Genomic DNA, 27,576 nt, shown 5'->3' on the forward strand with positions numbered 1-27,576 from the left:
CTCATCAAGACTGTTTCGTTTGGTTCCCCCTAGGGTGACTTCAGAAGCTCCCAAGTTTATATGTCCTAACAGTTCTTTATACTGGGTCTTTTGATTACATACGCCTGATAGTCTTAAGTACATTTCAGATGTGCCTCGTTTTTCTACTTAACAAAATCGGATGGGTATATTTTGCTGGAGTCGGCGTGAAGATGCTGACTTTGGTTTCCCGTGGGTCCAAACCAGGTGCCTCTTGGTAGAGGCCTTTTAATCAGGGTTTCCCATCCCTCGCCCCCGCTCCCCTTCACTTCCGACGTTGCAGAAATTCGCCTTTCGGAGTAGCCGCCGGGGCGTCGTGTGGACCGCACGCGACAGAATGGCTTTAAAGGGTGTTGTGGGCGAAGCAAAGTTGTGAGTACCCGCAAGTGGTGCCGACTGGGACACAAACATGCCTTACTGTTTTTAATGGGGTTTTGCTGCCAAAGGTCTTTTAGGATTGCCTGAAGCCAAAACCTGTGGACATGAACTTGTGCTGTTAAGTGGCATTTGGGCAAGAGCCAAACTTATTGGGTCGTGTTCTGTTGGAACGGCAGCCCCGGCTGTCGCTACATGCCAAATTACGGTAACGTTGTACCCCCACCCCCTTCCTGTTCCGCAGCATATCCACAAACAATCATTTTCTGCAGGATGGCTTCAGAAAGCATAAATCCTTTTAGCAAAAAACTCAAAGAGTTGAGGGGAATGCTGCTGAACTGTTTCCTTTTAATAACCCCGAGAGCAGAGCTCTCTCTCTCTGACCAAATCTAGACCGCTTCTACAACCCCCTCCGTTATATGCAGACTTCCTCTGTTCAGATTGGTAGAGGGGTGTTCAGGAGATCGTGCCCAGTAAGTTGTCTTCTTTTTAAAACTAGGTACTTTAAAAAAGAAAAAACCCTTCTTTGGAATTATTTTGTAAGTAGAAAGTGATAAATGCTTATTTTTGTACCTCTTTCCTAGCAGCGAGCACTACTTCAGTTTCTTAAAGAGAGATGTAGATTTCTTTTGTTGTTGTTTTTGACGGAGTTGCTACCTAACGTGGTCCAAGTCGGGATAATCTGATCTCTTTTTAGCTACTGCCGAACGAAGCTGTTACATCATTTAACATGGAAGTGCAATTACGTTAACCCTGATTCAGGCCAAGTGTGTTTTTGCCCCGGCGAAAGGAATTCCCGTTTCAACAATCTGTGCGCTTGTGGTTTTTCTCTACAACTGGTTGGAGCCAGGAAAGTTTTGGCTGTCGGATCTCCAAAGAAAAGATAAAACGTTACAAGCCAAACCACTCTTTAACGTTTAAATTTAGAAAGAAGCTGCCGCTGTGAGTCAGAACACGTGGATTCCTTGCTACTAAACAGAAAAAGCTTTTTATGGCGGGAGGGGTGGTTGGGAGCCCCCTTGAAATGGAGTCCAAAGCTTTGATGCCTAACTCTGCTTTACTTGAGCAAAGCGGAGTTGACGGGGGCGAATCTTGTCACTGTTGTGAATGTGAAGCAGGTCAGGCTAAAAAATAAATAAATAAATCTTTCCAGTCCTTATTCTCTGCAGTATTCTCTAGCGGGGCGGAGGGGGTTAGGGTCAGCCGCATCTCGTGTCTGAGAAAGCGAGACCTGACACACAGCCGCTTGTGCCGGAATAACGTTTTGTTCCTCTCGAACGGTGTCCCGGGGCTTTTGGGTTTTGCTGCGAGACCCAGCGTTCATTCCCTTTTGTAATGCACGTCGATTCACGTACATAAACGTTCATGCCAAAGGTGACAAACAGAAAGGTGGGCAGAAGATGTTAGGAACGTTGACTGTGTTGGGGGAAAGAACGGCGGGGCTCTGGACGTGGAATGAGCCCATGTCTAAAATGGTAGATTCAAGATTCTGTCCTTGAGTCTAAAATGGTAGACAAACCAGGCCATTTCACGAAGCTCCAGTCCTCTGGCCCAAGAACCATCTTTGTTGATTTTCTTTTTCTTAAACACCGGTTGCTTCTGGTTCTAGGCCAGTGATGGGGAACCTATGGCACGGGTGCCAGGGGTGGCACTCAGAGCCCTCTCTTTGGGCACGCACAGAGTTCATCATGTGGGGGGGAAATCCCCCCTCACACACACACACATCTAGGCTGGCCTGGGCCGCTGGGCTCGATTATTAGCATTAAACCTAAGACCTAATTTTGGGTTAGCAGTGTAGGTAACCCTGTTAAGCGCTGTTAAACCTCACTGATTTTCATGCAAAGAACTAAAGCGCGATCCTTTACCTGGGAGTAAGCTTGGTTGCTGGCAATGGGCTTGCTTCTGAGTAAACCCTCCTAGGGTCGTGATTCACCCGTTGGAAGAGTTGCATGGTTGCTTCAAAGCAAAGCCAACAACTACCACCAAGCTTACTCCCGAGTAACGCACGCCTCAGAGCCAACCATTTTTTCTAAACTAAAACCTCAGTATTCAGGTTAAATTGCCGTGTTGACACTTTGCGATAAATAAGTGGGTTTTGGGTTGCAATTTGGGCACTTGGTCTCGAAAAGGTTCGCCATCACTGTTCTAGGCAACTTACTTGGCTATGACAGAGAATCGCCCAGGATTGCTCTCTGCCTTTGGAGCAGATTTAACCTCAACTAATTTAGTTTTTGAAGACCTTGGACGCTCCGAAATCTCGCAATCAGCCTGAGTTTAGAAGATTCCCATTAAGAGAAGAAACAGCACCCGTTTTGTCAAAATAAAGGCGGGAGAAACATCGCCAGCTATTTTACAGGTGCGCCAGGGGGTATGGGTGTAGAACTACGATGTGTGTTCCTTTTAGAAAAACCAAAAAGGCAATTCAGTGCGATACGCAGCAAGAAAATTTATTTGGTTTTGTTGCCGAGGCCAGGGACCCAGCCAGCGTGGCCCACGCTTTCAGTTCAGACGTTCGCTCTTAGATCCAACCGCGGTCACGTGGCAGACTTCCACGGCTGCCCCCAGACGCCCCAGCTCAGCTAACCAGAGCATCTGCTTGAAAGACAGGCGATCGTTGGGGCCTTTCACCTCCACCAGCTGAAACAGGGAGAAAGAGAGAGAAAAATTCCCATTTCCAAACTAGTCATAAGAACAAGCCTGCTGGATCAGACCAGAGTCCATCTAGTCCAGCACTCTGCTACTCGCAGTGGCCCACCAGGTGCCTTTGGGAGCTCACCTGCAGGAGGTGAAAGCAAGGGCCTTCTGCTGCTGCTGCTCCCGAGCACCTGGTCTGCTAAGGCATTTGCAATCTGAGATCAAGGAGGATCAAGATTGGGAGCCATAGATCGACTTCTCCTCCACAAATCTGTCCAAGCCCTTTTTAAAGCTATCCAGGTGAGTGGCCATCACCACCTCCTGTGGCAGCATATTCCAAACGCCAATCACACGTTGCGTGAAGAAGTGTTTCCTTTTATTAGTCCTAATTCTTCCCCCCAGCATTTTCAGTGTTTGCCCCCCTGGTTCTAGTATTGTGAGAAAGAGAGAAAAATTTCTCTCTGTCCACATTTTCTACCCCACGCGTAGTTTTATAGACCTCAATCCTATCCCCCCTCAGCCATCTCCTCTCCAAACTAAAGAGTCCCAAACGCTGCAGCCTCTCCTCATAGGGAAGGTGCTCCAGTCCCTCAATCATCCTCGTTGCCCTTCTCTGCCCTTTTTCTATCTCTTCGATATCCTTTTTGAGATGTGGCGACCAGAACTGAACACAGGACTCCAAGTGCGGTCGCATCACGGCTTTATAGTCACTGCATATTAGGTTTTACTTAGGATTACATTGAAAAGAGAGGTATTTGAGGTGCTGGAGAATTGTGCCAGAAGAGCAGGGCCCTCAGACCACAAAACCAAAAGAAACTGGATAGATTAAGAGCTTGATTCGACTCTAGAATCGAGAGCCAGCCTGGTGTAGTGGTTAAGAGCAGGCGGATTCTAATCCGGAGAACCGGGTTTGATTCCCACTCCTCCACCTGAGTGGCGGAGAGTTTATCTGGTGAACCAGATGTGTTTTCGTACTCCTACATTCCTGCTGGGTGACCTTGGGCTGGTCACAGTTCCTAGGAACTCTCTCAGCCCCACCTACCTCACAAGGTAACTCTTGTGGGGGGAGGGGGAGAAAAGACCATGTAAGTTGCTTTGAGACTCCTTACAGGAGAGAAAGCTGGAATATAAATCCAAACTCCTCTTCTCTAGAAGAACTTCAGAGACCACCCCATTATGCCAGGAGCAGCAATGGCGTAGGAGGTTAAGAGCTTGTGTATCTAATCTGGAGGAACCGGGTTTGATTCCCAGCTCTGCCGCCTGAGCTGTGGAGGCTTATCTGGGGAATTCAGATTAGCCTGTGCACTCCCATACACGCCAGCTGGGTGACCTGGGGCTAGTCACAGCTTCTCGGAGCTCTCTCAGCCCCACCCACCTCACAGGGTGTTTGTTGTGAGGGGGGAAGGGCAAGGAGATTGTCAGCCCCTTTGAGTCTCCTGCAGGAGAGAAAGGGGGGATATAAATCCAAACTCTCTTCAGTGGCGTACCTTGAATTGGCGATCTTCCGATCTCCACACAACCAGGTCAGGGAGGCCACCTCTATAGTGGCGCAGGTCTCTGGACAGCCGCCGGCAAACGCCACTCAAAAACGGACCTCCGAAGCAGCACGCCAGACTCTGCAAAACATGAAGGCCTGGTCAGAGACCTGCAAGGTTTCTGGGCTATATAGGCTTCCCAGAATCAAAACTTGGATATCTGATGGGGGTTGTTTTGCCTCCCAAAAGCTCATGCTCTGAAGATCTTGCTGATCTCTGAGACGTTTCTGGTGTCAAATCAGGTCTGCAGATATGTTGTCAACTGGGTTCTCTCGCTCCTTACGTTGAATCAATCAAACAATTGTCTACTGACTGTATCCTTATCTCAGTCAATCCACCTCTCCCCCATGGATGGATGGATGGATGGATGGATGGATGGATGGATGGATGGATGGATGGATGGATGGATGGATGGATGGATGGATGGATGGATGGATGGATGGATGGATGGATGGATGGATGGATGGATGGATGGATGGATGGATGGATGGATGGATGGATGGATGGATGGATGGATGGATGGATGGATGGATGGATGGATGGATGGATGGATGGATGGATGGATGGATGGATGGATGGATGGATGGATGGATGGATGGATGGATGGATGGATGGATGGATGGATGGATGGATGGATGGATGGATGGATGGATGGATGGATGGATGGATGGATGGATGGATGGATGGATGGATGGATGGATGAGGAGGAGGATGGATGGATGGATGAGGAGGATGGATGAGGAGGATAGATAGATAGATAGATAGATAGATAGATAGATAGATAGATAGATAGATAGATAGATAGATAGATAGATTTATCTAACTAACTAACTAACTTAATATATCGCCCCATCCCCGAAGGGCTCTGGGCGGTGTACAACATAAAACCATACATAAAATCATCATACAGAGCTTCCATAAATATAATAAAAACAGCAGTTATCCTAAGATGGCATCCCACCTAAACCTAATCCTCCTAAAAGGAGGAGAGAGAGGCAGTGGGTCCTGATGGTATTAGGACCTATAGGTCTCAATAATGGGTCCCGATGATATTAGGGACCCATGAACTGGGGGAGGGGGGGGGCACAACTCAGTGGCTGGACACTCCAAAGGCCCGGTGGAACAACTCAGTCTTACAGGCCCTGCGGAACTCACCAAGGTCCCGCAGGGCCCGGACAGCTGGAGGGAGAGTGTTCCACCAGGCAGGGGCCAGAGCCGTAAAGGCCCTGGCCCGAGTGGAGGCCAGCCGCATCATTGAGGGGGCAGGGATCTCCAGTAAGTTGGCCTCTGCCGAACGCAGAGGTCGAGTTGGGACGTATGGGGTAATGCGGTCCCGGAGGTACGAGGTACCTGCGGTAGACAGTTATTTGTCCCTTTGCTGTGCCCAAGTCCAGTTGGCATAACGGAAAACTGTTTGTGGGCTGTGTCCCCTACCTGTGCTTGCTCAAGGGAGGAGAACCTGTCCCAGCTGACCAGCGCCGCGGCTCTGCCCTTCTGGGCATTCCAGACGTCGGCGATCCACTCCGACAGGGTCTCTGGGGAAGCGTCGTGCAGTAGCCGGAGCCTTGCGTCGACGGCCTCTTTCCGGTTCTCGTAAAAGCTGTCAGTGTACAGATCCAGGGGGTAGGACTGTGGGGGAAATGCACACACACACGGGCAACTTGCGTGCCTTTGGTACGGACGAGAGGCTGACCTCCTTGAACGGGGCTCTCTTGAGGGAAACGAGGCCTTTGGGAGCCCCTCCCCGCGAACTGCAGCGTGGGATCTTGGCTCTGCTCGCGACACAAGTTGGCCAGGTAAGTCTGAAGACCCCAGCGCTCATTCAATCCAACTGGTAAATAGGAAGCTCACCTGGTAGGGGTTCCTGAAGACATCGGGGATCCCATCCATGAAGAGGAGGTCCCACATCAGGAGGCCGTAGAGCGTGCTGAAGGTAGACCCTTCGCCGTGAATGCCTGCGTGAAATACACAAGACACAATGGTTGTGAGACTCCTTTCTTAAAACATTAGCTACTACACAAATCTCACATAGAAGAAGAGCTGGCTTTCATTGCCCACTTTTCTCAACCTCTATACACAGGAGTCAAACTTGCGGCTCTCCAGATGTTATGGACTACAGTTCACATCATCCCCTGCCAGCATGCTGGCAGGGGATGATGGGAACTGTAGTCCATAGCATATGGAGGGCCGCAAGTTTGACACCTATGTTCTAAGGCAGGGATCTTCAAACTATGGCCCTCCAGATGTTCATGGACTACAATTCCCATCAGCCCCTGCCAGCATGGCCAAGTAGTAGGACTCATGGGAATTGTAGTCTATGAACATCTGGAGGGCCATAGTTTGAAGACCCCGGAGTCTCAAAAGGGCTTAGAAGAAGAAAAAGTGTTTGGATTTATACCCCCCTTTTCTCTCCTGTAAGGAGACTCAAGGTGGCCTTCCTCTCCCCACAACAGACACCTGGTGAGGTAGGTGGGGCTGAGAGAGTTCAGAGAGGACTGTGACTGGCCCGAGGTCACCCAGCAGGAATGTAGGAGTGCGGAAACACATCTGGTTCACCAGATAAGCCTCCGCCGCTTATGTGGAGGAGTGGGGAATCGAACCCGGTTCTCCAGATTGGAATCCGCCTGCTCTTAACCACTGAGCCGCAATCGCCTTCCCTTCCTCTCCACAAGAGCGTGACCCCACCGCTTTGTCTGCCAAACACGTTCCTAGGATTGTTTCTTGAGTGCACAATGGATGGATGGATTGTACCGCACCTTGGTCAAAGCCTTTCTGCTTGTAATGGGCCAGGGCCAGCTCTTCCACGGAGCACACGACCACCGCCGGCTCACGGTCTTCTCCCGTGTCGTCTGGTCCGAGGTCTTCCATGATGAACACCGATTTCCCCATCCTGGTTTGTGGGCACAGCTTTCCTCTGATGGTGACCTGAGTGAGAACGGAGCTCCGTTTAAGCTGGAAGAAGGGCGCGTGCCAACGACCCTTCTTACTTGAAGGATCCAGAAGAAGAAGAAGAAGAAGAAGAAGAGTTTGGATTTATATCCCCCTTTCTCTCCTGCAGGAGACTCAAAGGGGCTGACAATCTCCTTGCCCTTACCCCCTCACAACAAACACCCTGTGAGGTAGGCGGGGGTGAGAGAGCTCCGAGAAGCTGTGACTAGCCCAAGGTCACCCAGCTGGCGTGTGTGGGAGTGCACAGGCTAATCTGAATTCCCCAGATAAGCCCCCACAACTCAAGCGGCAGAGCTGGGAATCAAACCCGGTTCCTCCAGATCAGAATGCACCTGCTCTTTAGCCACTACGCCACTGCATGCAACAACTGGAAGAAAATTCAGAGTGAACATTTCAAACCAAACCAGTAAAACAGCTACTGAGCGAAGAAGCGTTTGGATTTAGATCCCCACCTTTCCCTCCGGCAAGGAGACTCAAGGTGGCTTACAAGCTCCTTTCTCTTCCTCTCCCCACCACAGACACCTGGTGAGCCAGGTGGGGCTGAGAGAGCCCCTTTGAGTCTCCTTCAGAAGGGTGATATAAATCCAAACTCTTCTTCTTGTTCTTGGTAACTCCAATTAAGTGGCAAGCTAAAAATAACACAAAAAGGTTGGCGTTGAAGCTGCTGTTCCCATGTTGGCAATTGGACTCCGTTCGCAGGTTGTCAAATAAGTCGGAGTCTGGATGGGAAGAGCAGCTCTCTCTGCTGCCGACACGGCCGCCCACGCCCTCCCGACTGCATTTCCCCGAAGGGGGCTCTGTCGCCTTGCCGTCGCTCTCGCGTGGGGGTGTCACGGCACAGAACAGCCGAACGGGGGCAGAGACACCTTCGGAGCGTAGAAATAAAACGCAGCGAGGCCCACGAACCCGCAAATAGATCCTCTTGGCCAAAAATCCAGGAAACACAGAATTATAAAAGTGCAAGAGACACAGGTTGACATAGCACAGAAATATAAAAATAGAATTTGCTCATTTATCTGTACATAAATGAGGAGCATTTATCTGTACATAAAGGAGCAGCAGTGGCGTAGGAGGTTAAGAGCTCATGCATCTAATCTGGAGGAACCGGGTTTGATTCCCCGCTCTGCCGCCTGAGCTGTGGAGGCTTCTCTGGGGAATTCAGATTAGCCTGTGCACTCCCACACACCCCTGCTGGGTGACCTTGGGCTAGTCACAGCTTCTGGGAGCTCTCTCAGCCCCACCTACCTCACAGGGTGTTTGTTGTGAGGGGGGAAGGGCAAGGAGATTGTCAGCCCCTTTGAGTCTCCTGCCGGAGAGAAAGGGGGGATATAAATCCAAACTCCTCCTCCTCCTCCTCCTCCTCTTCTCCCTCTTCTTCTTCTTCTTCTTCGAAAATCCAGCTTCAAAATGCATTGAAAGTATTGTATGGGCGAAATATTGGAAATCTAATCATAATCCATCCAAACTTGAATGGAAAATTAAAGTATTAGAATTGGCAAAAAGTGCAAAAATAGCAGATGAAGCCAATTATAAGCTAGATCATAATTATCAAACACAATGGGAAAAATGGATTCAATATATCCAGAAAACAGTGTTGCAATAGTTAGAATCACGCATAAGATTAAGGGAAAACTACAAATAGAGATATTTGGAAGTCTGTTCATATATATATGTATCATATTTTTCTTTTGTAGTTTGTGTGTGTGTGTGTGGATGTGTGGTGCCGTATCTCACAGTGTGTTGAAGGGTTAGGGTTCGTGTTGAAGATATATAAGTTTGCTATGTTTGTTCTATGTCTACGTATGTCTATGTTTTATGTCAATATGTCTGTTCTATTTTTACGTATTTTGTTTATGTTTATGTCATCAACAATAAAAACATTTTAAAAATGAGCAGCAGTGGCGTAGGAGGTTAAGAGCTCGTGTATCTAATCTGGAGGAACCGGGTTTGATTCCCCGCTCTGCCGCCTGAGCTGTGGAGGCTTATCTGAGGAATTCAGATTAGCCTGTGCACTCCCACACACACCAGATGGGTGACCTTGGGCTAGTCACAGCTTCTGGGAGCTCTCTCAGCCCCACCTACCTCACAGGGTGTTTGTTGTGAGGGGGGAAGGGCAAGGAGATCGTCAGCCCCTTTGAGTCTCCTGCAGGAGAGAAAGGGGGGGGGGATATAAATCCAAACTCTTCTTCTTCTACATCAGGGGTAGGGAACCTGCGGCTAGAGAGCCGCATGCGGCTCTTCTGCCCTTGCACTGCGGCTCCACGAGCCGAGCTGCTGGCTTCATCCTTGCCTGCCCTGCAGGCAGCAGGGTGGGCGTACCAACTGCCCGCAGACAGCTGGCCCGCGCCACGGGCTTCCCCTCTCGCCCACCCCGTTGGAGTGGGCCGGGCGCTTTCCCGGCGGCCGGCGAGGCCGAGCCGCCGGCTTCATCCTTGCCCGCCCTGCAGGCAGCAGGGCAAGTGCACCAATTGCCCGCGGCCATCTGGCCAGTGCCACGGGCTTCCCCTCTTGCTCACCCCGTTCGAGCGGGGCGGGCACTTTCCCGGCGGCCAGCAAGGCCAAGCCGCTGGCCCCATCCTTGCCCACCCTGCAGGCAGCAGGGCGGGCGTATCCATGCGCTTCTCAGAATGAGTGGAGTAAAAGGTTAAAAAACCCCAATATATATAGTGTTATCTTTATTTTAAATGTCAAAAACTATTTGCGGCTCCAAGTGTTTTCTTTTCCCGTGGAAAACGGGTCCAAATGGCTCTTTGAGTGTTACAAGGTTCCCTACCCCTGTTCTACACGAATACATTAACATACGTCAGGTCAGTGCCTGGATCAGAACCAATAAGAATGCAGTAATGGCACACCGTACTGTATCACTTTCAGCACCTCTGTAAATAGAGTCAGCGTGGGGTAGTGGTTGAGAGCAGGTGGATTCTAATCTGGAGAACCAGGTTTCATTCCCCACTCCTCCACCTGAGTGGCAGAGACTTATCTGGCGAACCAGGTGTGTTTCCGCACTCCTACAGTCCTGCCGGGTGACCTTGGGCTAGTCACAGTTTTCTCAGAACTCTCTCAGTCTTACCTAGGCGGGATGTAAATGAAAAAATAGAAACAACAAGGGATCCCTGGAACGAGAAACGGGGAGCTAGCTACTCACGTGTGCGACGTCTTCCACAGAAACGGCTGGCAGGTCTTGCAGGAGATGTCTCAGTTTCTTACAAGCCGGGGATTCTCTCATCCGCTGGGCCCTCTGGGAGAGGGCAAGCCGGTGGCCGGTGCGCACAAGGGGATCCAAGAGGCCTTTCCTGATGCAGTCAGCGGCCTAGCAGAGAAGAAGAGTTTGGATTGATATCCCCTCTTCTTCTCTCCTGTTAGGAGACTCAAAGGGGCTTGCAATCTCCTTTCCGTCCCCCCTCCCTCCCGACAAATGATAAATTAGGGCAGTGGTGGCGAATCTGTGGCACGGGTGCCAGAGGTGGCACTCAGAGCCCTCTCTGTGGGCATGCACAAACAGAGTCCCCCCCCCCCCACACACACACACATCTAGGCTGGCCTGGGCCGCTGGGCTCGATTATTAACATTAAACCTAAGACCAAGTTTTGGGGAAGAAGTAAGTAACCCGGTTAAGCGCCGTTAAACCCCACTGATTTTCATGCGAAGAACTAAAGCGCGATCCTTTACCTGGAAGAAGAAGAAGAGTTTGGATTTATATCCCCCCTTTCTCTCCTATAGGAGACTCAAAGGGGCTGACAATCTCCTTGCCCTTCCCCCCTCACAACAAACACCCTGTGAGGTGGGTGGGGCTGAGAGAGCTCCCAGAAGCTGTGACTAGCCCAAGGTCACCCAGCTGGTGTGTGTGGGAGTGCACAGGCTAATCTGAACTCCCCAGATAAGCCTCCACAACTCAGGCGGCAGAGCTGGGAATCAAACCCGGTTCCTCCAGATCAGAATGCACCTGCTCTTAACCTCCTACGCCACTGCTGCTCCCTTACTCCCGGGAAGTAAGCTCAGTTGCTGGCAATTGGGCTTACTTCTGAGTAAAGATTCACCCGTTGGAAGAGTTGTGCGGTTGCTTCAAAGCAAAGCCACCAACTACCACCAAGCTTACTCCCGAGTAACGCACTCCTCGGAGCCAACCGTTTTTTCTAAACGAAAACCTCCGTATTCAGGTTAAATCGCCATGTTGGCACTTTGCAATAAATAAGTGGGTTTTGGGTTGCAGTTTGGGCACTCGGTCTCGAAAAGGTTTGCCATCACTGAATTAGGGCATGTCCCGTACAAAGATGGGCTCATAGGACCAGCTGTTTCCACTAAAGTGTGTTCCCTGCTTGCATCACAGCGTAAGATAATGGCACACAACCAGGGCTGCAAACGCCAGAAGCACAGTGTTGCAACCGGGGTGTTACCTTCTCTGTTTCTTTCAAGTGCTGGTGCAAATTAAGAGCCAGGCGATCCCACCACCGGCCTCTGCTGTCAGTGCAATAAACCTCTTGCGCCAGGAGTTCCTCGAGCTGCTCCACAGCCTCCTGCATGCAAGGAGATGTTTCCTGTTAGACAGAGGCGTTCCTCCCGTTGGGCAAAGTGGGCAATTGCCCAGGGCGCCACCTTTTGGGGGGCGCAAAAACTGCAGGTTCGTTTGTGGGATTCTTTGTATTTTCAGTGTTTTTCCGTTTTTGGCCTGCAGAGGGCGCAGTTGTTAGGCTAGCAGTACCAAAATTTCAGGGATTTTTCGGGAGACTCTCCTGATGATATCACCCAGGTTTGGTGAGGTTTGGTTTAGGGAGTCCAAAGTTATGGACTCCCAAAGGGAGTGCCCCCATCCCCCATTGTTTCCAATGGGAGCTAATAAGAGATGGGGGCTACACCTTTGAGGGTCCATAACTTTGAACCCCCTGAACCAAACTTCACCAAACCTGGGTGGTATCATCAGTAGGGTCTCACGAAAATACTCTGAAATTTTGATGCTGCTATCTTAATAATTGCACCCCTGACAGCAGGCACCCCCTTAATTTCCCCAGATTTTCCTTTTAAACCCACCCTCTTCCTGCCAATGCTTGTTTTCTTTCTTTCTTTTATTCTCTCAATGCCTAATAAAGGTTATTATTATTAAATCCACCCCCTTTGGCATGGATTTAAAGGGAGAATCTGAGGTTTCCAGTTTAAAGATTGAAAGTGATGCTGTTTCATGGTGGGGGATAATCCACCCCACAACAGCATCACTTTCAATGTTGTTTAAACTGGGGACCCCAGATTCTCCCTTTAAGGTGGATTTAAAAGGAGAATCTGGGCTCCCTAGTTTAAACACCATTGAAAATGATGCTGTTTGGGGGTGGATTCCAGCATCACTTGTTTAAACTAGGGAGCCCAGATTCTCCTTTTAAATCTGGAGAATCTGGGGTCCCCAGTTTAAATAACATTGAAAGTGATGTTATTTCCCCGAACTGGGCGGGGGGACTGGATACAACACCACAAAATGTTTTCATAGCAGTAACAAAACATTTTGAAAGCATTTTGAAAATGTTTTCAAAAAAATATTTCTGCTGTGCGGGATGGCCCGTTGCTGTATTCAGATTTGTGAGTTGGGGGATGTTCTATAACCGTGGTGGCGAACCTTTGGCACTCCAGATGTTATGGACTACAATTCCCATCAGGCCTTGCCAATTGGCCATGCTGGCAGGGGCTGATGGGAACTGTAGCCCATAACATCTGGAGTGCCAAAGGTTCGCCACCACTGTTCTATAATGTGATGGTGACTTTGAAACGACCTGGTGGAAAAAAATCATTGCTTGGTCATGGTGGGGGAGGGCGGCTGCCCATGGGGGGGCATCAAACTCAGGTTTTGCCCAGGGCTCCAGTTTGCCTAGGTACGCCACTGCTGTTAGACCCGGGGCCCTTAGAAATCTACCTTCCACCCATGCACGGGCGAAACCCTGCAGGGTTGGGAGGATCAATCCCCTCTGACAGCCCCAAGCAATCGTGAGCAAACCGTGAGCCATCTGGGATCCCCAGCTTCTTACCTTGTACCTGTGGAATCTCTGCAAGATCTCGACTCCCCGCGACAAGATCCGTGTGTACACCCACCCGACTGTGAAGCACCGCAGGTACGCCGGGAGGGCTGCGTGGTGCCTACCCGAGAAACACAGTTTTTATGATATGGGGAGGTTGTGAGGATTCCAATAGCGACTGCCAAAATCTTCCTGAGCAGTCGGGGGCAGATTTATCATTTAACGTGGCGCAGGAAATCTTTTGCCCCACTCCGGAATTCATACCTCAGTGAAGGATGAGCCCCCAGTTCCCGCCAGGTGTCTTTCGCAGACTTGTACAGCTTTTGCGCCTCTTCCCAGTCTCGATTTGCCATAGCCACGGAGACGTCGCTGGATGTGTGCACGGCAGCGGCGTATCTGGGGCAAATTGTTGTTTTTATTGGGAAGATGAAGAGTTGGATTTATATCTCCCCTTTCTCTCCTGCAAGGAGACTCAAAGGGGCTTACAATCTCCTTTCCTTTCCCCACCCCCCACAACAAACTTCCTGTGAGGTGGGTGGGGCTGAGAGAGCTCCAAAGAACTGCGACTAGCCCAAGGTCACCCAGTGCTGGAGTGCACAAGCTAATCTAGTTCACCAGAGAAGCCTCCACAGCTCAAGTGGCAGAGCGGGGAATCAAACCCGGTTCTCCAGATTAGAGTGCACCTGCTCTTAACCACTATACCACTCTGGCTCTCCGGGCGGGGCGGGGGGGGGGCAGATTACCCAGCAAGGTACCCAGAGAAAGGAATGTGGGTACATCCAGTGGTGGGATCCAAAAATCCAGTGGTGGGATCCAAAAATAACAGGTTCCCATGGTGGTGGGATTCAAACTGTGGCGTAGCGCCAATGGGGAAGGGCGGGGCAGGGCGGGGCAGGGCGGGGCATTCCAGGGGCGGGGCATTCCTGGGCGGGGTTGTGGCAAGGACGCAGCCGCTGCGCCGGTCCTTGGGCGGGAAACGAATGCACGCAGGCGCAGGCTGCCACGCACGCCAGTGCACCTCCTGCTAGACTGCTTCAAGTTCTGCGCGCTACTGCTGAGAGGAGGGGCGTAACTAAGGCAAAAATCACGTGGCAAAATCACCCATTAGTAACCCCCTCTCGGCACACACAAACAATTAGTAACCTGCTCTCGGGAACCTGTGAGAACCTGCTGGAGCCCACCTCTGGGTACATCCCTCTCACTGGCACACTGCCTTCTGCCATTCTTTTTCCTCCTCCGTTGGAGGTGAAGCAGAAAGGGGCCAACGAACCCCTGTCTCTGTCTTTCCTTTATGCCTTGTGAGCTGCTTCCAAAGGAAAAGCAGAACCAACAGCACAAAATAGTTAGCCCCCCCGGCCCACTTTTTTCCCCCTACCTGAGGAAGTCCTCCCGATCCTCAAATATGAGATGCTCAATCTTGACCGTGTAAGCAGGGAAGGCAGTCCGGCCCAGGTTCACCAGCAGCAGGGTGGAGAGGGCTTTCTGGCCGCCGCTCCCAGCTTCCTCCTCTTCCGGCGGGTCAGTCAGGGTGAAGAGCAGTAGCAGGCGCGAGAAGACGTCTCGGGGGTCTTTGCGGAGCCGGATGGATTTCCCAGCCAGGTCCTTGGCCCTAGGGGCCGAGAAGAAACCCGCACAACTCAATTCCCCTCTCTTTAATGCAGGATCATACGCATATTTTTTAAAAAAACTTCACCTATACACTGCCTTTCTCCCTAGTGGGGATCCAAAGCGGTTTCCAACATTCCCTCCTCCTCCATTTTCTCTTCACAACAGCCCTGTGAGGTAGGCTGGTCTGAGAGGACGTGAAAGAAGAAGAGTAGTAGTACGCAGTGGCGTAGGAGGTTAAGAGCTCGTGTATCTAATCTGGAGGAACCGGGTTTGATTCCCAGCTCTGCCGCCTGAGCTGTGGAGGCTTATCTGGGGAATTCAGATTAGCCTGTGCACTCCCACACATGCCAGCTGGGTGACCTTGGGCAAGGAGATTGTAAGCCCCTTTGAGTCTCCTGCAGGAGAGAAAGGGGGGATATAAATCCAAACTCTTCTTCTTCTTCTTCCACTAGTAGTAGTAGTAGTTGGATTTATAATCTCCTCTCCCGTCCCCACAACAAACACCCTGTGAGGTAGGTTGGGCTGAGGGAGTTCAGAGAGAGCTGGGACTAGCCCAAGGTCACCCAGCAGCAATGTAGGAGTGTGGAAACACATCTGGTTCACCAGATAAGCCTCCACAGCTCAAGTGGCAGACCCGGTTCTCCAGATGAGAGTGCACCTGCTCTTAATTACTACACCACGCTGGCTCTCAGGCCCGAGATCACCCAGCAAGCTTCAGTGGCAGATCTCCTAGATCCAACCACTATACAACACTGTCTCTCTAAATTAAACGGCTTCTTATGCACTGGGGGCAATATATACCCTGTGTGTGTGTGTGTGTGTGTGCAACAATTGCAGCTTTTCCCCCACTCCTGAAGTTCCTTTCCCTCCCTCCCTCCCACTCACTCACTCACACACATCAACCGAGCTGAATGGTTGCAAAATTGTGCATGCGTTAACCAAGATAAATCCCCTGCTCAAAATTAGCATGGAGCTCAAGTACATTAATAGCAACAGAGCCGAGACAGCATCTCCCAGGAGGCGGCTGTCAGGGAATCTCAGTTCTTACAAGAAAACTGGGTTAGATTCGAGGAAAAGAACAGTATTTCCTAAAGGAGGAGGGAGAAGAAGAAGAAGAAGAAGAAGGAGGAGGAGGAGGAGGAGGAGGAGGAGGAGGAGGAGGAGGAGGAGGAGGAGGAGGAGGGGAAAGAACAAGAAGAAGAAGAAGGGAGGAGGAGGAGGAGAAAGAAGAAGAAGAAGAAGAGGAAGAAGAGGAGGAGGAGGAGGAGGAGGAGGAGGGGAAAGAACAAGAAGAAGAAGAAGAAGAAGAGGAGGAGGAGGAGGAGGAGGAGGAGGAAGAAGAAGAAGAAGAAGAAGAGGAAGAAGAGGAGGAGGAGGAGGAGGAGGAGGAGGAGGAGGAGGAGGGGAAAGAACAAGAAGAAGAAGAAGAAGAAGAGGAGGAGGAGGAGGAGGAGGAGAAAGAAGAAGAAGAAGAGGAAGAAGAGGAGGAGGAGGAGGAGGGGAAAGAAGAAGAAGAAGAGGAGTTCGGATTTATATCCCCCCTTTCTCTCCTGCAGGAGACTCAAAGGGGCTTACAATCTCCTTGCCCTCCCCCCCTCACAACAAACACCCGGTGAGGTAGGTGGGGCTGAGAGAGCTCCGAGAAGCTGTGACTAGCCCAAGGTCACCCAGCTGCCGTGTGTGGGAGTGCACAGGCTAATCTGAATTCCCCAGATAAGCCTCCACAGCTCAGGCGGCAGAGCGGGGAATCAAACCCAGTTCCTCCAGATTAGAATGCACCTGCTCCTAACCACTACGCCACTTAAAGCTATACATGGTATAGCTTTAAAATCTTGGAAGATGTCCTTTTATTGAATGTATAACCCGCCCATCCCCAAAGGGCTCAGGGCAGCTATGCAACAAATAGAACAGAATACGGTTAAAATAACAAATATTTAAAATACAACGAATTCAGCAATATCAGCAGTGGCGTAACGGTTAAGAGCTGGTGCATTCTCATCTGGAGGAACCGGGTTTGATTCCCCGCTCTGCTGCTGGATCTGTGGAGGCTGATCTGGGGAACCAGACAGGACAGAAACGCAATCTCTGCTTTTGATGTGGAACTTTAGAACATAAGAACATAAGAACAAGCCAGCTGGATCAGACCAGAGTCCATCTAGTCCAGCACTCTGCTACTCACAGTGGCCCACCAGATGCCTTTGGGAGCTCACGTGCAGGAGGTGAAAGCAACGGCCTTCTGCTTCTGCTGCTCCTGAGCACCTGGTCTGCTAAGGCATTTGCAACCTCAGATCAAGAAGGATCAAGATTGGAAGCCATAGATCGACTTCTCCTCCAGCAATCTGTCCAAGCCCCTTTTTAAAGCTATCCAGGTTAGTGGCGTAGGAGGTTAAGAGCTCGTGTATCTAATCTGGAGGAATCGGGTTTGATTCCCAGCTCTGCCGCCTGAGCTGTGGAGGCTTATCTGGGGAATTCAGATGAACCTGTGCACTCCCACACACGCCAGCTGGATGACCTTGGGCTAGTCACAGCTTCTCGGAGCTCTCTCAGTCCCAACTACCTCACAGGGTGTTTGTTGTGAGGGGGGAGGGGCAAGGAGATTGTCAGCCCCTTTGAGTCTCCTGCAGGAGAGAAAGGGGGATATTAACCAAACTCCTCCTCCTCCTCTTCTTCTTCTTCTTCTTCTTCTTCTTCTTCACTACCTCCTATGGCAGCAAATTTAGGTGATCTGGGGGCAGACCTCTGGACCCCTGATAGCCAAGTCCCCCCACCCCACCCTGGCCCTGCTCGGGTTTTCACCTTTTCAGAATCTGGCTTCTGATGCCTGATTTATCACTGCTGAAGATGGAGCGTTGCTTTGCGAGCTTGAGGAAGCCGTCCAGGAGCTGGTGCTTTTGAGCGTTCGGGTTTGCCAGGTGGAAGGCCTGCGCCAAGGTTTTCAACTCGGGGGCAGACAGCAGGTCGAGAACCTCAGGCAAATCTTGTAAACCTGAGTCTGCGGATGGACCGGGAAGAACACAAGGACAATCTCAAGATGCATCCCTGTAGGTGAAACCTAGAATCACAGAGTTGGACGGGACCACCAGGGGCCATCAAGTCCAACCCCCTGCAGTGCAGGAATACGCAATCAAAGCACTCCTGACAGATGGCCTCTCCTTAAAAACTTCCAAAGGAGGAGACTCCACCACACTCCGAGATAGTGAATTCCATGTTTAAACAGCCCTGACAATCAGGAAGATATTCCTGATGTTTAGGTAAAATCTCCCATTTCAGCTTGTCAATATCCTTCTTGAATTGCAGTACCCAGAACTGTACACAATATTCCAGTTGTGGTCTAACCAATGCAGAACAGAGAGGTACAATTACGTCCCTCGATCTTGACACTATTCTCCTATTGATACAGCCCAGAATCGCATTGGCTTTCTTGGCTGCCGCATCACGCTGCTGACTCATGTTCCATTTGTGGTCTACTAAGACTCCCAGATCCCTTTCGCATGTAATGTTGTCAAGCCAGGTGTCACCCATCCTAGGAACCCAGCATCCTGAACAGAAGCCATCTTTAAAGTAAAGCCCAAAGGTGGCAGAGCGGAAGCTGGGCCCAAGGACGTTCTTCTGCTATTTCAGTACAAAACCCATCTGCTCCCTCTCATCCCAGATCATCACGTGAAGTCCCTGTTCACACAGTTCGTGAATGGCCTGATGCCTGGATGTAACTTGGGTTCTTGCCTTCCTTGGTCCAAACCTCTAACAGCCAACACACATACTTAGGGATCAAAAAGAAGGGGCTGAGTCCTTTCTAGAACATACTGATCTACTTACCCAAACCAGGAGATCCCTTTCTCTAAAAATAATGAACTCCCTGCTTGTAGAAAACTAGCAAGTTAAAAACAAACCCTTGTTTGCCTTCCCTTGACATGCTAGCTTTCAAACATGCAAGGAGGTTAGTGCGATTTCTTTTTACGTGAGGGCTTGCGTTCCTGAACCCCATCGGATGGTACTGCTGAACAGGCCGCTGTACGGAACCCCCTCTGTGTCAACAGACATACCTGACTCTAGGAATCCTCCTCCAATGAGCTCCTCCACATACGGTGATAAATCATCCGCGATCTCGGCGTATTTCAGCTTGCTGGTTTTTATCCAGTTCAGCTTGCGTTGAAATAGCCGTACGTATAATTTCTGTCCGCCAGCTAAAGTATACACCAGGTTGGGGGAGAGAACAGAGTGAAAAAATGCTTTCAAGAGATAGATCACATTTGAAAAAAAGATCTTTTCCTTGGGCTTCTCTTGGGAGGCCCTACAAATGCTCACCGCTCCGGAGATTTACCATCGCTTAAAGACTAGATTATTTGATCAAGAATATCAATTTCTCCTGAGCAAAGCGCAAAGCTCTTGCTCTCCAATATTCTTTGGGATTATCCCTCAGAAATCTAGCCCTGCTATGTACCTGGAACAACTTGTTAATTACAATTGCAGATGGGTCATGACTAGAGCAAGGTGTAACTCTTTTCCGTCAGTACATCTTCAAGGTCGCTTCTCTAATATTCCACAAAATGAGCGTTGCTGTCGATTTTGTCCTGATACAACTGATACACTTTCTCATATTCTGCTTCACTGTTCAAAATACAACAACATCAGAACTGATTTGAGAACTGTATTACCAACAGGATTTATGCTCTTTTCTGATAAGTTAAAAATGGCTAAGCTTCTAAATAACTCTAATGTTGGAAGCTGTTGCTATATTTTTACTCTGTGTTCTGCAAGTTGTGCAATAATGATCTTATTGTATTTGGAATTCTTGACACACACCAGTTTTATGCCTAATAAAGGTTTTGGATTTGGATTTGAGATAGATCACACACCTGGAAAATAACTGCAGACATAGGAAATTGCTTTAACACATGAGGCAGCCCAGTTAAAGTCTAACTACAGCAGGTACCCACCCACAGAAACCTCTGCTAGCACCTGACACAAAACTTACAAAGTAAACTCACACTAGCTGCTCTTTCTATCAAGACTGCCTATCCGTGTGGAGTGGGTCCCTGTGTTTACAACCCCTGATGGATTAAAATAAAATAAAAAATCACTGCATACAGAAGATTGCTACTTTGCAAACTCTTGCTTGCCTGTCCCTGATGCGCTAGTGTTCAATACGCAAGGACTGACTTGAATTTTCTGTCTTCGACACTCCACTGAGTGTCTCTCCACCCCGGTGCTGCTGTTCAGAGGTATACTGCTCTGACTGTGGAGGTTCCATTTATTCATCAGGACCAATCACCATTGATGGATCTCTCCTCTGTGAATATGACTTAGAAGAGAAGAAGAGTTTGGATTTACACCCCCCCTTCTCTCCTGTAAGGAGACTCAAGGGGGCTTACAATCTCCTTTCCCTTCCCCCCTCACAACAAACACCCTATGACAGTGGTGGCGAACCTTTGGCACTCCAGATGTTATGGACTACAATTCCCATCAGCCCCTGCCAGCATGGCCAATTGGCAGGGGCTGATGGAAATTGTAGTCCATAACATCTGGAGTGCCAAAGGTTCGCCACCATGGCTGTATGAGGTGGGTGGGGCTGAGAGAGCCCCGAAGAACTGTGACAAGCCCAAGGTCACCCAGCCGGCATGTGTTGGAGTGCACAAGCTGACCTGGTTCACCAGATAAGCCTCCACAGCTCAAGTGGCACAGCACGGAATCAAACCCGGTTCTCCAGATTAGAGTGCACCTGCTCTTAACCACTACGCCACGCTTATCCCCTTCCAAACGCCTTTTCAACTAAAACCAGTGCATGGAAGAGCTACTTGGGAAAAAGACTTGACAGCTCTGATTCCCTAGAATCCAGTTCCGTCTCGAAGAGGTCCCTGCGGAATGGCACGGAAGCCAACTTCCCCGCCCCAAAAATGGAAATTTCTGTGCAAGTGGAACACGACAGCCTCTTCGCTGAGCCCTAATCAACAGCTTGATATCAAAGTCTCAGAGCTGTGGCAATCAAGCACGCATCTGATCAGAAAGCAATGGGTTTTGAAGCACGCACATTATGCAAATGGCGCCGCTAAGGGCGCCCTACATCCACGCATAGCGATCGGGCTGCGGCTTCATCCAAGTGCTGTTTGGCTTACTGGCTGTACCCCAACCTCAGCTAAACCACAGGCAATAGGTCTGTTCACTTGCCTCTGGGCAGAGACTATTTGTACCTGTGCTATACTCAAGGTTCATAATGGAAAACTATTCCCCATCTTGAAAAATCTGCAGTAGCAGAACACGCTCTATACAAAACTGGGAATAAATGGATTAAAATAAAATACAAAGGAATTGATAATAAATTGATAATAAAACTGCAAAGATTGTCATGCCCTTATATAAAGCAGTTCTGGTGTCCAGTTCTGGTCGCCGCATCTCAAAAAGGATATCGAAGAGATAGAAAAAGTGCAGAGAAGGGCAACGAGGACGATTGAAGGATTGGAGCACCTTCCTTATGAGGAGAGGCTGCAGCGTTTGGGACTCTTTAGTTTGGAGAGGAGACGTCTGAGGGGAGATATGATTGAAGCCTATAAAATTATGCATGGGGTAGAAAATGTTGACAGGGAGAAATTGTTCTCTCTTTCTCACAATACTAGAACCAGGGGGAATTCATTGAAAATGCTGGGGGGAAGAATTAGGACTAATCAAAGGAAACACTTCTTCACGCAACGTGTGATTGGTGTTTGGAATATGCTGCCACAGGAGGTGGTGATGGCCACTAACCTGGATAGCTTCAAAAGTGCTTGGACAGATTTAAGGAGGAGAAGTCGATCTACGGCTACCAATCTTGATCCTCCTTGATCTGAGATTGCAAATGCCTTAGCAGACCAGGTGCTTGGGAGCAGCAGCAGCAGCAGCAGAAGGCCCTTGCTTTCACATCCTGCATGTGAGCTCCCAAAGGCACCTGGTGGGCCACTGCGAGTAGCAGAGAGCTGGACTAGATGGACTCTGGTCTGATCCAGCTGGTCTGATCCAGCTGGCTTGTTCTTATGTTCTTATGTTCTTACATAACATTTGAAAACACTGAAATTCCAGACAACTCGGGTGGTTATTATGCCAGACCATAAATTGTATTGTAAATGCTTTGGTCAAAGACCGTAAATAAATCTTACTGCTACTATGCCAGACCACACAGGGTGGCTATTGAAGAAGAAGAGTTGGATTTAAATCCCCCCTTTCTCTCCTGTAAGGAGACTCAAAGGGGCTTACAATCTCCTTTCTCTTCCCCCCTCACAACAAACACCCTGTGAGGTGGGTGGGTCTGAGAGAGCTCTGAAGAACTGTGACTAGCCCAAGGAGTGTGGGAGCGCACAGGCTAATCTGAATTCCCCAGATAAGCCTCCACAACTCAGGCGGCAGAGCAGGGAATCAAACCCGGTTCCTTTAGATTAGACTGCACCTGCTCTTAACCACTACGCCACTGCTGCTCCTACTGAAATCCACAAACACCAAGACAACTTCAACAAGAAGGAAGAGACTCTGAGAATGAACAAAACTTGGGTACCAGTACTTAAAAACACCAGAATCAAAGGCCCAAGGGCGTGCTAGGTTCATGGGCAATGAACTCCGCCCAGACACAGGATCTGCATTCACTAATACTGTTGCTACTGCAGAGAATGCAAATGGGAATGCGAATGTAAATGGACTGAAAACCACACCCGCAATACATAAGAACATAAGATCAAGCCTGCTGGATCAGACCAGAGTCCATCTCGTCCAGCTCTCTGCTACTCGCAGTGGCCCACCAGGTGCCTTTGAGAGCTCACAGGCAGGAGGTGAAAGCAATGGCCTTCTGCTGCTGCTGCTCCCGAGCACCTGGTCTGTTAAGGCATTTGCAATCTCAGATCAAGGAGGATCAAGATTGGTAGCCATAGATGGACTTCATAAATCTGTCCAAGCCCCTTTTAAAGCTATCCAGGTGTGTGGCCATCACCCCCTCCTGTGGCACCATATTCCAAACACCAATCACACGTTGCGTGAAGAAGTGTTTCCTTTTATTAGTCCTAATTCTTCCCCCCAGCATTTTCAATGCCTGGCCCCTGGTTCTAGTATTGTGAGAAAGAGAGAAACATTTCTCCCTGTCAACATTTTCTACCCCATGCATCATTTTATAGACTTCAATCCTATCCCCCCTCAGACGTCTCCTCTCCAAACTAAAGAGTCCCAAATGCTGCAGCCTCTCCTCATAGGGAAGGTGCTCCAGTCCCTCAATCATCCTTGTTGCCCTTCTCTGCACTTTTTCTATCTCCTCAATATCCTTTTTGAGATGCGGCGACCAGAACTGGACACAGGACTCCAAGTGCGGTCGCAATACAATGCAGTCAACCACACCTTTGCATAGCAAGTTCCACCCAGACACTTACTATTGGTTCCCTACCCTGGGACATGGACGCTACCCTGTTTCTCCGACATCCCCTGAGAATAAGACGTAGTAGAGGTTTTGCTGAAGTGCTAAATATAAAACATCCCCCAAAAGTAAGACGTAGCCAAGTTTTTGTTTGGAAGCATGCCCGTCGAACAGAGCATGCAGCTGTGGAGCGGAAAAATAAGACATCCCCTGAAAATAAGACATAGCGCATCTTTCTGAGAGACCCGTCTCATCCAGCACACTCTCTTTTTGAACTGTTACCATCCGGCAGACGATGCAGGTCTATCAAAACTAGGACAAAGAGGCTTCTACTCTAGAGCTGTGGCTATGCTGAACTCCGGGGCTTCGTGTTGATGTGTTTGGGGCTGTGTAGGGATGGGTGGAGGAAGGGGAAAGCGAGGGTGGGGTATGAGTCTGGAATTGTGTGCATCGAGGAATGCTGCTGTACATTTCGTTGTGCGTGAACAATGACAATAAAATGCTTATGCTTATGCTTATGGAGCAAACATTAATATAAGACACTGTCTTATTTGTGGAGAAACACGGTATGTACGCCACTAAACATTCCCTTCTCACTGGACACAGTGTGTGTAACAGACTCTGTGATACACCTCTGAAGATGCCAGCCACAGATGCAGGCGAAACGTTAGGAACAAGATCCACCAGACCACGGCCACGCAGCCCGGAAAACCCACCAGAACGAGCATTTCCTACCCTGTTTCCCCTAATATAAGACATCCCCGAAAAATAAGACATAGTAGAGGTTTTGCTGAAGTGCGAAATATAAGGCATCCCCCGAACGTAAGACATAGCCAAGGTTTTGTTTGGAAGCAGGCCCGACGAACAGAACACAGAAAAATAAGACATCCCCTGAAAATAAGACATAGCGCATCTTGGGGAGCAAAAATTAATATAAGACACTGTCTTATATTCGGGGAAACACGGTATCTGTTTCAGAGAGTAGCCCTGTAGAAGAGCTAGATTTGAGTCCAGTAGCACCTTATGAGATCAACGAGATTTTTGGAGCCACAAGCTTTCGAGAGTCCATGTTACCTGACAGCTCGTAGAATTTACCAACAAGCAGCAATTCCTGCGCGTCAAACAGCCTCACGTCATCCGACTCCTCCAACACGGCCCGCACGGCCCTCAGAAAGTTCTGGAGGTAATACGGATGCCCTCCTGAGTCGGCTGCAGAGCCGGCCGGATCGGGCCGCATCCCCAAAACGACACCGCTCATGTTCCCAACGGGTGGTTTTTCAGAAAGCCTCACGTGGCCGTCAGCCATTTCGTTCCTTAAGTCCAGAGGGCCTTCGACGGGGAGTCGTTTTGCGTCACCTCTCCGAAAGGAGGGTTTCTGGTTTCGTTGAAAGGGCTTCCGTTTTGCGGGAGATAACGCAACGTGCTCGCCGGACGAGATCCCGCAGCCGTCCAAATCCGACGGCCCGGCTTCACCATCAGCTGCCAAACATTCCACTCGCTGGCCAGGATTTGAAACCGGGTCTGTGGGACTCTTTGGCTGCTCGCTGCCCTGTTCTGCAGGCAGGGCAAAGTCACTGCAATCAAGATCGTCCAAAGGAACAGACGCGTGAATAGAATCTTCCGAACTGGCTTGGAGCGCCCCTGGACCACAGCCTCGTACTGTGACCTGAGTTCCAAGTGTGCTTTTCAAACTTCCTTCCAGGCTACGCTGCCCATCCGGTCTTGAAAAAGGGAAACAGTTTTCTTTCTGGGAACCACTCTCAAGAGTAGCATCCCCCACGCTGCGTTCTATGGCACTGTCCTGCGCGTCTGGAATCAAACAGGTCTTGGCACGTTCGCCTCCCCTGTTACCACCCTGGGCGTAGCGTCTCCTGGACAGCTTAGATGCTAAACTTCCCAAAGAGATGTTTTTGACTGCTCGAACGGCAGGCGTACTACTGCTCCCCATCGAGCGATCGCTCCCTTTAAAATACGGGCTCGTCGGTTCTCCAGCCCCAAGCTTCCTTTTAAGGCCGCTGCCTTCTGGGGTTGGGGGGTTCTTCTCCAGGGCTGGGGCGTCCTTTGCAGAATATGTGCCGGGAGGGCTCGGCTGATTGCCCCCTGAAATAGCAGCACCCACACCAGATGCAGATTCAACCGGAACCACGTCGCGATCTGTATTCTGGCTCTTTTGACACACTCCGTCGATATGTTGGTTGATTTGGTATCTCGGCACCGTCTGCCCGCACAAGGGACAGGCCACTGTTGACGGGGGAACTTTACTGAAAAACGAAACGATAGAGGCAGAAGGCGACGCCTCTTCTGCTTCCAGTTTGTTTGCCCTTTTCCTGACTTTATCACCCAGGGACACGCTTCTCCAGGGCCTTTTCTTTCCCGGAACTCCACCTTCCGCCATCGCAAGGACCCGAAACACAGAAGTTCCTCACCACGGTGACCCTGTTTCACACGAACAGCGTTGCAAGCGGAACATTTTTCCGGTCCCTCATTGTTAAGCATCCTCCTCCGCCCTGCCTGTTTAAAAAAAAAGAAAGAATTACGAACAATTCTAATTACGAAAAAAAGAATTACAAACAATTCTAATCTGGAGGAAGCGGGTTTGATTCCCTGCTGTGCCGCTTGAGCTGTTGAGGCTTTATCTGGGGAATTCAGATTAGCCTGTGCACTCCCCCACACGCCAGCTGGGTGACCTTGGGCTAGTCACAGTTCTTTGGAGCTCTCTCAGCCCCACCTACCTCACAGGGTGTTTGTTGTGAGAAGGGGGGAGGGGAAAGGAGTTTGTAAGCCCCTTCGAGTCTCCTACAGGAGAGAAAGGGGGATATAAATCCAAACTCTTCTTCTTTTTGAAAAACATCATTTTCAAAAATCGCTTGCAAATTAGTGGCTACTCTAACGAAGGGTTTCTTCCTAATCTTGCTTGGATTGTTGAACACTTGAAGCTGCCAGTCAAGTCCAGCAAGGTCAGTATTGTCTACTCAGACTGGCAGCCGTTCTCCAGGGTCTCAGGCGGAGGTATTTCGTATCACCTGCTACCTGATCCTTTTTAACTGGAGCCACCACAGACTGAACCATTGAGCTAGGATCTCTCCCCCTTGGGGAGGATTCAAAACCAAATCCGACAGCATGTTCTAACCAGCGTAGGAAACATTTTGGGCTTACATGGAGGTTTCTGAGAAGGCAACAGCTGGCTGTACCATTTCAGTCCAAATAACCAGGAATCATTTGCAGAATCCAGGATCACAAATGCAACTATTTGTTAAAAAGGCAAAAAAAAATAGGCTACCCAAACCTTGAGCAGCAAGGAGGGAATTTGCAAGCATAAGCAGTGTAGAAATAAACAGATCGCATATACCAAGATCCAAACAGTGCAGTGCTTGGGGGTTCTCTAGAGAGTGGGGAAAGAGGAAGGGGTTGAACAGCGAGCCCCCCGCCCCCTTTCCTCTCTGCCCCCCAGCCTATACACACATTGCAGGGGAGGATCAACATAAATAAGCAGGGGAGGCGGGAGAAAGCAGTCTGGGGTGCAAATGCAATGCAAAGCTATGCAATACACGGATCTGCGGCGCGAGAGGTGCAAAAAGGGCTTGCGAAGTCCCCCGCGTGCTCCACGTCTATGCAAATTCAACCGCGCAGGCGCGCCAAGAGCGGCAGCTTCCCTCCCGGGAGACCGCTGCAAGAAGCCCTGGTGCGCATGCGCCTCCCTGGACAGCTCCCTTCCAGCCATCCCGCATCCAGGCAGATGCAATCCATCGCTCTCCAGGCGTGGCAGGTCGATGGCGGAGCGATCGATTTCCCCATTTACTGTCAATTCCTTTTAATGATCTGTCAATTTTAGTTATTTTTTTAAAATATTGCCAATGCCTTTTTAAGGCCTCTTTTTTTTTTAATACCGTCCATGCCTTTTATTGATCTCTTATTTGGGGTGTTTTTGGGGGAAGGGAGCAGGACTTTTCTATTTTTCTCCTTTTTTAATAAGGAAATTTAATAAGGAAATTTTAATAAGGAAATAAAGACTTGCAATTGGTGCACCCCACACATTGTTCTGGCTCGGGCATGCCCAGGATTCGCTGCTTAGAGACAGGATGGTGTATTGGTTAGAGGGTCC

The 27,576-nt window shown here is 49.8% G+C and overlaps 1 protein-coding gene across 6 annotated transcripts; it reads right to left on the minus strand.

The window, feature by feature from the left end:
* Positions 1-2,819: 2,819 nt before the first annotated feature.
* On the minus strand, positions 2,820-27,139 carry FAN1 (FANCD2 and FANCI associated nuclease 1). Of its 6 annotated transcripts, none has more exons than XM_048482183.1 (14): positions 27,023-27,139; positions 24,549-25,985; positions 19,156-19,296; positions 17,909-18,104; positions 14,880-15,113; positions 13,769-13,900; positions 13,517-13,625; positions 11,906-12,025; positions 10,657-10,821; positions 7,319-7,487; positions 6,414-6,517; positions 5,997-6,191; positions 4,515-4,643; positions 2,820-3,030 (listed from the first exon to the last, which is right to left on the minus strand). In XM_048482183.1, exons 2-14 carry the CDS (start codon positions 25,867-25,869, stop codon positions 2,893-2,895), a joined length of 3,153 nt encoding a protein of 1,050 aa, XP_048338140.1. In that variant the 5' UTR covers positions 25,870-25,985; positions 27,023-27,139; the 3' UTR covers positions 2,820-2,892. The 6 variants fall into 6 exon arrangements, with proteins under 6 accessions (XP_048338140.1, XP_048338137.1, XP_048338139.1 ...); XM_048482180.1 differs by having other exon boundaries at positions 26,937-27,133; XM_048482182.1 differs by having other exon boundaries at positions 26,761-27,133.
* Between the last annotated feature and the right edge of the window lie 437 nt (positions 27,140-27,576).

This window comes from Sphaerodactylus townsendi, linkage group LG17 (genome assembly GCF_021028975.2).
Source record: "Sphaerodactylus townsendi isolate TG3544 linkage group LG17, MPM_Stown_v2.3, whole genome shotgun sequence".
Lineage (NCBI taxonomy): Eukaryota > Metazoa > Chordata > Lepidosauria > Squamata > Sphaerodactylidae > Sphaerodactylus > Sphaerodactylus townsendi.

What these genes read in the sequence shown, in the direction of transcription:
- FAN1 (XM_048482183.1), bottom strand. Translation starts at nt 25,869, where the DNA reads ATGGCGGAAGGTGGAGTTCCGGGAAAGAAAAGGCCCTGGAGAAGCGTG. An exon ending in AGAGATTCCACAGGTACAAG is followed by an intron (nt 12,026 to 13,516) that starts GTAAGAAGCTGG and finishes CCTTGCATGCAG; the next exon opens with GAGGCTGTGGAGCAGCTCGA. An exon ending in CGGAAGATCGCCAATTCAAG is followed by an intron (nt 3,031 to 4,514) that starts GTACGCCACTGA and finishes TCCCTGTTTCAG; the next exon opens with CTGGTGGAGGTGAAAGGCCC.